General features: G+C 42.4%; 2 protein-coding genes across 2 annotated transcripts; one reads left to right on the top strand and one right to left on the bottom strand.

Moving 5' to 3' along the window:
- Nucleotides 1–1322: 1322 nt before the first annotated feature.
- On the bottom strand, nucleotides 1323–2994 carry LOC142996161 (serine/threonine-protein kinase NIM1-like). The gene is made up of 4 exons (XM_076147064.1): nucleotides 2989–2994; nucleotides 2690–2885; nucleotides 2285–2553; nucleotides 1323–2081 (listed from the first exon to the last, which is right to left on the bottom strand). Exons 1-4 carry the CDS (start codon nucleotides 2992–2994, stop codon nucleotides 1323–1325), a joined length of 1230 nt encoding a protein of 409 aa, XP_076003179.1.
- Nucleotides 2995–5622: 2628 nt separating this feature from the next.
- Nucleotides 5623–9624, top strand: pnhd (pinhead). The gene is made up of 7 exons (XM_076147049.1): nucleotides 5623–5674; nucleotides 6081–6176; nucleotides 6362–6505; nucleotides 6853–7104; nucleotides 7697–7878; nucleotides 8761–8819; nucleotides 9310–9624. The coding sequence occupies exons 1-7, from the start codon at nucleotides 5623–5625 to the stop codon at nucleotides 9458–9460; spliced, it is 936 nt and encodes a 311-aa protein (XP_076003164.1). The 3' UTR covers nucleotides 9461–9624.
- Nucleotides 9625–10904: the final 1280 nt, after the last annotated feature.

Below are 10904 nucleotides of genomic sequence, written 5' to 3'. Positions count from 1 at the left end.
AGCTACATTGAAAATTGCCGCAACTGTGCAAGCATTTTAACTACTTGAATAACCTGCCAAATTAGCCCAAAGGCAATCCTGATTCATAACCTGTCAAACACATGATAATTATGTTAATGGTATCTGTTGTATTGATGGACATTCTGAACTGCTGCAAGTGCCACAGAGGTCAAAGAGAAATGGGTTCTGGTGTTGGCTTTATCTGTAATTGTTATCATAACAAAGCTGAGAAATGTGCTGTGCTCTTCACTCGTGCATGCCGGGGCAGAAAATCGCCTCAGTTGCATCCTGAATTACAATTCTTCCCTCTTTCAATCAAAGGCGGAAACAGAAAGGAAAGTATGAGACTGCAAGCCAGGTTCTTGTTCTCACTTCTTGCTGTAACAAATCTAATACATTCCAGGAAATAGGAACATTGGAGCGTACATGTGCACAAGAATGGAATGCAGAGAAAACCAGGACTCAAGATGAAACCTAAAGACAAATTATTCCAGGGACGTTTCGGTGCTAAACTCTCACCTTCACGGTTTAAAGGAGCTTTCATGTAAGCAGAAATATAATGCAGGCTTCTGCCAAATATTGGCAAGTATCTCGGGATTAGAAATCATTCTGAATGTGAAGTGTTGGCAAGATAAAAGGAAACACACAACTGCTGAAGTTAGGCAACTACACATTGTTTTGCTTTAGTTCCTCATGACAACAATGCAGTGATACCAAATATCTCTTAGGGGGGAAATATTGACCATAGTAGAAACTAATTAAATAGCACAATAAAACATCACAAATTGCAATAAATGTTTAATAAAAAACAGTTTTCGTTTGATATGCATATACAGAATATTGCTAGTATATCCTTTATTTATGTTGTTAATCTAATCACTGCTTATGGGAACACAGAATTAGCCTTGTCAAACAATGATATGAATGCAAGCATCACCTTCATCATCATCATCATCATTATCATCATCACATCATTTACAAAAACTCGTGTCGTTTCCACATTCACAGTTCTTTCCACATGTGTGTGTTGCGTTCTTGAAACAGGAATCTGCAGTTCACCGTCACCCCTCATACACATTTCTGTCACACTCCATTATTATGAATGCAGGTGGAGCTATGAACACAGATTTACAGTAAAGATGTTATCTCAGCAGATCAGAGAATGCCACGTTAAGAATGTGTCACTTCTTTCCAGCGTGACTGTCACTCGCCTGCTTGCATCCATTTAGAGTCAAATGCCTAATCTGAGCACCTTTCAGTGTTCACAGGTCCAGATCTGTTCAATCAGAAACACATTGCCCAACCTTCGTGAACAGATTTCTTTACAGGATGATACAGATCACAGACTGACTTTTGTCTTTCAGGCATTTTGTGTTTCCTTTCCTCCGTCTGAATTCATCCTCCCTTTCTGTTAGACGTGTGTGCCTGTAGCCCACGGCTTCCACAGATGTTCTCTTTTGGAGACGGTGAAGTAAAATGCGGTAAGCCCCGGTAACAGGACTTCTCAGGTCTTGGCAGTTGTCGAGGAGCTGGAACTTGGTGATGCCGAGATCCCCCAGTGCCGCCTTGACATCCAATTCATCTGTGCTGAGGAGGTGATTGGGCTCAGGCAGGTGGGACGGTGTGAGATTACAGGTGGGGTAAGCCCGAGGGCATTCAACGCCTTTCATCCAGTCACTGGCCATGATCTGTGTCATACTCAGGCGATCTGAAGGAATTGGCCTCAGGAGGCCTTTAATCATCTGCTGGCACGATTCCGGCACATATGAGGGGATGTTATAGGAGCCATGCAGGATACAACACTTGAGCCCACCGATGGTTGCAGCTTTGAAGGGCACAGTGGCAGTCACCATGAAGTAAAGCAAGATACCCAGCGCCCAAATATCTGCGTAGTGGCCGATGTAACCTGTCTCTTTTAACAGCTCCGGGGCCGCATAAGACGGAGAACCACAGAACGTGTAGAGCATGTCACTGGGGCTGCAGGCCGTACTGAAACCAAAGTCACCTACTTTAATGCAGTATGTTGTGGTGTAGAAGACGTTCTCTGCCTTCAGGTCCCGATGGACAATATTATTATCATGCTGGGAAGAGACAAGAAATAAAAGGTCCAGACAATGAAATGACCAATAATCCTATAGAGGATATATATATATATATATACTGTCTGTGTGCACATTTTATTTCCATATGGAATCCTTTTACACGCCTTAAATTGATTTATTTCAATATTTTTGCAAGGCAGCATGATATCTTGTACATGAGAGCCCCTTTGAAAATGTCTCACCATATGTTTGAGTGCAGATACGACCTGTGAAAAAACAAGCCTGCTCTCCGGGTCTGACAGGCGCCCCCTGGTGGTGATATGAGAGAACAGCTCTCCTCTGCTGGCGTACTCCATCACCAGATAGAGGCGCTTGAACGTCTCCACCACCTCGTACAGGCGCACTATGTTTGGGTGGGCCAGCTTTTCCATGCAAGAGATTTCAGAGGCAAAGAGTGTGTGTGCTTTCTTCTCCAGACGCGTCTTGTCCAGGATTTTTACCGCCACTCTCTCTGTCAATGGCAATACATGCAGAAGAACACAGTGAACATGTTGAAGGGTTCATGTTAATTGGCACAGATTAAAGCAGCAAATAAATGGGTAATACAAAAGGAAGACAAAATAAGTATGAAGTGTCTCCTATCTCACCTTTGGTCAGGTCATGGATGCCCAGTCTGACCTGGGAGAAGTTGCCCGAGCCGATCTCCCCTCTCAGCTGATACAGACCCACCCGCCGCCCTAAGGTCACATCGGCCTTCAGCCTCTCTGAATGTTTCAGGTCAAACATGGCTTTCTCATAAGCCGTCTGCTGCTTCTCCTTTCTGTTGCCATCCTCTTCTTCTCTCTGTGAGGGAGATGTCAGGGTGATGGTTTCCAAAGATCGAGCCGTATTTGACAGAGGCCCTTTGGGTGGCAAACAGAAATGTGGGTTACATGTTTCATCTCACACTCATGAAGTTCAAATGTGTCACACTGTATATGTCAGCACTTAAGTACTTACATATTTTCCTCTTTGTATTCTTCTTGTTCCTTTCTGTTTGGATGACATTATTTCTCCTGTTGAAAGACATGATGGACACCAGAAGATGATCTGTCCGCTGGTCAGGTAACCCAGCTGCTGGCCCAGACCAAGCTCCTGCTGCACTGCTGTGAAATGTTGCACTCTGCAGATTTTGTATTTTGTTAGAATCCCTGCTCCTTTTCACCAGCTCTCCCCTGGGCTCCTAAATTGTATTCTGGTATAATCCTGAGAGTGATGCTGCACGAGGCAGAATAATCCATGTGTGCTGCACTCCTCCCAGAAAAACACATGAGCAGGCAGCCCTGGACATGATGAGCCTCCAACTGATGGGATTAGTACTCTTCTGCAGATGATCATCATCAGAGTCCCAGGAGTCATTAGCAGTGGCTTGACCAAGGTTACAGTTGCAGTTATGGTGCTTCAGTTGTTACATGAAGTCACCAAACAGCAGTCAGTGTAAATATAATTACTGCATTTACCCGAGTGCAGTGCTCAACTTCTTCTGGACAAGTATGAAGTGCATATGCAATGCATTCCACAAAATTCACCCAAACTGGATTTTGGGTGAATTATGTTTGATTTCTGTTTGATTTTTGATCAGATTAAAGAGCTCCACACACTTCACAATAATTTTAAAAATGAGTTCTTTGGACATTGTTGATGTGTATCTATTTTACTTAAGAGATTGGAATGCAGGTTTTAAGATTTAAAGTACTTCATCCTGCACTATAAATGATTTCAATCTTTCATTATTATCAACAATATTTCAATGTGGATGAAATATAGCCTGTAAGTGGGTCAGTAAGTGGATCAGTGACATAACTGAGCTGCACAGCGTTCCTGTGACCCAGACAGCAGGCAGGCAGGCAGAGGTGTGAGCTGTGCCTGCAGACACACTGATGCTCTGTCTGCTACCCTGTTACAGCCGCTGTGACTGGACTTAGGGACTGCTGAGTGTCCCTAGACGTAGGCTGCATGCTCACGGTGTGAGTGACTCACTGTAATCCAATCAGCACTTTAGCCATCATCTCAGCTCATGCACGTGTTAGATGAGTTGGTGCGAGAACCAAACAGACTTTATACAGACTGATGGCTATGATTTAAGCTGTATATTATAGGTAAAATCAGAAACAGTACCATTCCATACAAACTGTGACAAAATCCAAACAAGCCGCCTCCAAAAAAAGAATAATAGTCAAGTCGTCTTTCTATATATTCATTTAGTGATGTTGGAATGTACTGCAAGAGAAAGAATGTTGCTTAGATTCCTTTGCTTCATTTAAATACTGATTAATTTATACTTATTATGTTTGAATTGGTGTTGGACTCTTATTAAGACTCTCGGGATTGATAAGCAATGTCCCCCTGTGCACAGCAAGAAAGGCTGATTTATGTGTCCATATAAGTCTTAATGTGTTTATAATGAGTTTTTGCCTCTGCCCAGGGACTTTAGGCAGACATTATAAATATGCTATCTCAGGTCCATCTAGTTGTTCTATTTTTAACAACACATTGTAAACGGGGAGCAATCTTGATGATTAAATCAACTCATTAGTGAGTCTCATTCTGGGATTACCAGGATTATGAAAGATGTTCAATGAGTTTTGCTCTAACTCGATGAGGGGAACAATTGAAGCAGGCGTCATCTTCATCAGGGTGTCTGAGTGCTGACGGCTCTCTGGACGATGATCCGTTGATCCGGGGGGAAAATGAGGGGATCACATCAGCACTTCAAAGACGGACTAACGTCTGATTAAGATACGAGTATAGGATCGGTAAAATGCTAATATTATTACACAGTTTAAGAATTTCTAAACAGGATGTAAGTTTTCTGATAAAAGGAACAAAGCTGAGCAGTTGCGTATTTTCCTTGTGACTATTTCACATTTCCTGGCCTTTTGGCAATTTATTCTCTGTTTTTAAGGTTTCTATTTAACTCATATAAGTCAGAAATCAGTTAAATATGCAGCATATAGTTCTAATTCTCCTTTCTTGTTGTCCTCTTGGAGAGAAACTGAGATTTGAAGGGCGGTTGTGGGAAGTTTGGTGGCCATTTGGTGTCATCTTGAATAAACAAAAAGGTGCTGCTGTTTTCTGAAGGGGAGGCTCAGGGGCCCCATGCTGATCCCATTTATGTGTTTGGGCCGGGTTTTGTTTTAAGTCAGAGGTGCTAAACACCTTCCCCCTGAGATAAAAGATGATTAATGCCTTTGAATGAGCGCCGCTTAAAGGCTCAAGGCTACTTAAGCACTTCATTAGCGGGACCTCTGGCCTGATCGACACACTCGAGCCGCTGGATCCCCTCGCAGCACAAACAGAGGTGAAGACTCGAGCTTTTGGAGGCTGCCTTTGAAGTGGCTGCTGCCTGTAAGAACACCACGCAGGGCATTCAGCATGGAAATTTGATTAGTTCTCACTTTTTAGACTCCACACCACTTGGAGACCTTGTTTTCTGCTGACATCTGGGGCTGAAGCTTGATCTCATATAAATATCAGAGGCATCAGCTAGCAGAGCGACACTAAGGATCTGGCTGCTGAAGAGCAAATAAGGACTAAAGCCATGGACGTACCCAGACTGTGCCTTCTTCTCCTGTGTGCCCTCTACCTGAACTGTAAGTACTGTTTGATTGCCTGTGTTTTCCTGTAACAGCATGCCTGAAGGCAGCTACTCATTTATCAGACTGACGTCAATACACACAATAACCCAATGCGAATATTAAGTTTTATGGCTGTTTATTAAGAGTGCTGGGAGGAGGTGTGACAAGGAAACTGACATGTTAATCATGAAATGACAAAGAAAGGTTGAATAAGTTGAAACCCGCAATATTTTTTTTCCTATGTATAAACTGAGATTGAATTCTGACATTACATACATTTTTGCAAGACACAAGTCAAACATAGAGATCTGCACTTATTATGAATCACCAACTGTTAACTCTGCATGCAAAATAAAATTATGTTTCCCAAAAATGTTTCAATTTCAAAATTACAAATGAGTGTTTGTTCACTGTTTTCTAGTAACCGGGGTCGTGAGCAAATACATCGACCACAGAAACCTTTTCACACAGAGAATGTGCTGCAAAAGACAGAGCCACTTCATCTACATTGGCGAAGGTAAAGCACCATTAAAACACACCAATTCAATGTCTTTCCTCTATTTGGACACGTTTTAACCACTACATATATGATTGGAATACCCTCAGAAGCCAAAGCATGATTGTGGAGAACTACAATAACACGATAGTTCAATGCAGACAGGTTATATTATTTGTCTGATATGTTTGTGTTGCTCTACTCAGACATCTCTGGCAGTCCTGTCAGCGTGGATGTGGGAATGTGCAGGTCTCACTGCGGGGGGCCAACCAGACCAACAAACGTAGCAGGCCACATGGACGCCTCCAAACATGCGTCCATGCTGGAATTCCTCAGGAGCAAAAAAGTAAGTGAAGGAGAAGTTCCACAAAGCGACACAAGGAGCCACTGTAACGCTCTGATCGTCTTACACGGCAGGGAGCTCTCAAAACACCAAATTATCAGTAGAATGTAATAATAAAAATCATTTTGGAAATAAAGTAACATTAATTAAGGATCGATTTATTATTTTTGTCGTCTGATTTTTAAAAATAACATGAGAAAATGTGATCAATAGCTGTAAATATCAAACCCGTGCAGCATCTAAAGTGATTTGTCACATTTAAAGCATAGGACCATGTTTGTACATGTCTGACCCAAACTGATCGATACTCCTTATCTGCACTCCAGACGCGGACGGGCGGTCTCGCTGCTCCAGAGCGCCCGGAGAAGCCGAGCCGCCAGCTTCCCTCCTGCGGGATGAGTCAGGTGTGCGAGCCGACCGGGATGCGCGTGGACCGGATGCTTCTGTTCGAGGGCCCCCGGGATGTGGAGGTGATCCAGGAGTGTCACTGCGAGGTCCGACTGACCCAGTGCATCCGGGTCCCTGCGCTGAGGACGTACTACTCTGAGACACCTTACGAGACGGTCATCGACGTCGGCGGATGCGCCAAGTCCAAGGGTTCACCAGGTGTGTGTGTGTTGAGTAATAGTCTGTTATTTTAACTGCATGGAGGTAGAAATCATAAACCTTTTCACCAGTGCCAGTAAATATGATAGTCTTGCCCCCATTAACCACATATAAACTTCAGACTAACTATTCACTTGAGCTCTATTGTTATTATTGGACCCCATTACCCAAAGAAGATGAATTAAATGGTTCTGCATATCTCATGTTGCACACAAAGCATGATGATGAAGTCTATTGCAGGCCCATAACAAAGCAGTCACACACTGTTATGCTCTATACTAATATTTACTACAACTGAGAGAATTAAAGGCTCAGTCAGTAATTTGTGAAGTTGCATCTGTCAATTGATCACTTTATTTATATTGATTTGTATACACACCTCAAGTTGGATGTGTACTTGATGAGCAGATAATGAATGAGGTTCTTATGTGAACAGAAACATTGGTTATAGATTTAGTAGTCAGTGTGTATAAGGCTTATATTCAGGACCAACAGTCTTGTGATTTGTATTTTCTTTATGGGCTTCTTTATGTGTTACGTTCTTAATGTGAATATCCAGCTCTTATATCTCATCTCAATTAATCGTCCACAGAAGGATTCTCCTGTGTGCCCACCAAGTTTGACTCGGCCCTGGTGGAAAGCCCCAACAAAGTGGATCTGATCCAGACGGTGACGTCCTGTGAGCTGAAGGAAAGCTGCTACAGGGTCCCATATATGGAATATTACTATGAGATAGTCCAGCATGAAGATGGCATCAAAGAGGAACGACTCAAAGTAAGTGCAAACTCAACACAAACCAGCTACTACAACACAAACTCTTCTTTTTCCTTATTCTTGAAACACTTAATCAGCCATGCTCGTCTGTTTCCCAAACTATGTGTGTGAAATCAACTTAATATATGGAAACACTCATTTAACACAAGAGTCTCTCTTCTTTGATCAAGTCAGACTATTGGTTTCACACTCTTTTGTCTTGAGGTCAGGAGGAAATTGGGCTGGCTGGGTGTAGGACAGTAATGAAGTGGCTTTATTCATCAGATGCATGTGAGGAAGACGGCACTTAATCAGCCCGACCCAACAGCCGGTCGTTGGCTTAGCACAGCTTTGACTGTAGAATACATTCCTTGTATATTCGTGTACAATCTATGACGTCTGTGAATCTAAAACAACATACTTGATCGTCTGGGAGCTTTATCAGAAGGCTACCAATGGTGTTTGTTCAGGAAAGTAACTTTAAAACTTGAGTTAAACTGTTTTATGGGCAACATCTCCCCATGAAGCAAATGGAGAAAACATCAGTTCTCCTCTTAACTGTTGAAGTCATTCAGCAAACTCCCATGCTGGAGCCAGACAATTATGTTCAATCACAACTTTCTTAACATTATAAATAGAAAATCATTATTTGTGCTTTTGACATCAAACCTTGTAGCTATAAAGTAACTACACAGTGGCTTTAAAGGGAACTCCCAGGCAAGTGTGAGTCTCAGTTGTCTGCGACTGAAGGTGCGAACCCAGAGCAAACACAAATGGTCCTCGCAGGTGTCAAATCAAAGCACTTCACATGCTAAAGAGCACATGGTCACCCTTCCACCGGGTCAATATTTGTGACCAGCTGTGAGCTGATTGCCGTCTCTCTGTGTTGCTAATTTTTCACAGGAAATAGATGTGGGCAGATGTTTGGGAAGCTGCACCACAGGAAACCGATGCCTCGTCAGGTAAGTATCAACACAGCTGCTGCTGCTGCTGCTGCTGCACACACACACACACACACACACACACACACACACACACACACACACACACACACACACACACACACACACACACACACACACACACACCTCATAACAACTGCCTGTGAGCTCTAACACCTTCTGCACACAGCACGGCTTTTTTTAATCTCCAATGCTAAATGTTTTTGTAGAATTTGAAGGTTAATTACTGCACTTCTGTGTGACTCATAGACTTTGCGAAGCCAGAAAAACAAAACAAGCAAAAATTCTACCAAAATTCCACCTACAAACACAACACATTGGCTTTTTTCTGAAGAAGAAGATGAAGGCTTTATTTGACATTAGATTTTTTCACACACATTGAAATTTGCTCAGTTTTTAACCCATGAATCACCACCAACACACACACAATTACACAGCTGCTGGGCAGACAAGCAGCACTGAACTGAACTTGTTGTGTTTTCCTTTACAGGAGTCCATCTCATCCAGAAACGTGTCACTTGTGGGCCGACACGCCATCAAACTCGTGTGTCCCTCAGGGCTTCGACAGCCACACCTTCATCAACCAGCACGGAAAGACGCGCACCGTCCTCTCCATCACTGCCTGCATTTGCCAAAGCTAAAAAAACTAAAAACTACGCCCCCTGCTGGACACACACATGAACTCTCATTTGTGAAGGCAGCAGCCCTTTTGTGGCCCTACATCATGTTTTGTGTTATACTTTGCGGTTGTATTATATGTAATATATGTAAAGAAGTTATAAGTTTGTAAATAAATTTATGTCATAACGTGTGAAGACGTGTCAGTCATATTTACCCTATAAACACACAAATAAACAAATACTCTGCCTAATCTATCTACCATTGAAAGATGAAGAAGAATTTTTCTGAAGTTATATCTCAGCTACACCACTTTCTGACCTTTTCAGAACAGATGCTTACAGATGTTAAAAAATATATACACTCATACATCTCGGTTGATTTTAACACAGACTACATAAGTAGAAGATAAAAAGTCATTACCAACGGTGTAAGTAAAAATAATCGATGAAATCTATAAATTTAAGAGAGAAAGGATGGAAAAGTGGAAATGAGAGCAGTTGATTTTCAAATGTCCCTTCGCAAACACACACACACGCACAGACACACGTGCAGTTATTTTGGTATCAACGTGTGAAAAAGCACGTTTGTCCTCCACTAGAATCTTCAAGCGAATAAAGGAGCGTTTTATGACTTGTTTGCATGAAGAAAACACTCTGACCTCTCTGATGTTTACTGTACTGAGGGAGATGCAGTTGTTTCAATGTTGTAAATTGTAAGATCAAAGGCACCAAATGGCGCAGTGTGCCACTTCTGGATTCATCCGCAAATAACTGCGTCTGCTCCACATACAGGATCAATAAAAACAAGAATGTTTACAGAATTACTTAGGAGGAATGGGATGTTTATTCCAGTTTCTTCAGCTGGATCAATCTAATTTCGCGTGTCAATAAGGAGATAAACAAAGCAGCAAACTTGTATATTACACCCTCTTTCATTGTCGCGTGTGGTACTTTGCATTTAATCAGATTTAACGTCGTTGTATGGTTGGTAATTATGGAGAAATAAAGGTTTCAGCTCTGCGATGGTTCTCCATGTCTAAGTGGATGAGCGGTTATGTTAATGTGCGGCGGTGCAGCCTGCAACACCCGCTTATTCATCGCGCTAATTGGTTTCCCCCTAACACACAGCGCCTATTATTCTAAAGTAATGGATTCATTCAGGGGCAGCGAACCTCCCGCGGTGAGAAGACTTCCTCAAAATATCGCCTCCGGCCAGATTCTGTCCATAACCTTCACATTTTCTACCACCATGAATAATAAACAAAGACATACAGTGACTCCACAGCATTCACGGCCCTGATGATAGTAAGGAGTTGTTTCAGCGGTGGATTTCGTATATTTGAGACTTTATTGGCAGATGTGGGGACGTTCACACCTTGTTAACGCCGCCATTAGTCTCCCTTTACATTCGCTGATTGGTGATTTACATTTGCGACCAAATAGCATCTTTACTGCTGTTTGCCAA

The sequence above is a fragment of the Genypterus blacodes genome, unplaced genomic scaffold, assembly GCF_046128005.1.
Source record: "Genypterus blacodes isolate CSIRO-AG114 ecotype Tasmania unplaced genomic scaffold, CSIRO-AGI_Gbla_v1 ptg000005l_1, whole genome shotgun sequence".
Taxonomy (NCBI): Eukaryota; Metazoa; Chordata; class Actinopteri; order Ophidiiformes; family Ophidiidae; genus Genypterus; species Genypterus blacodes.
The sequence above is the reverse complement of the archived record's forward strand: the minus strand, read 5'-3'. Positions and strand labels throughout refer to the sequence as shown.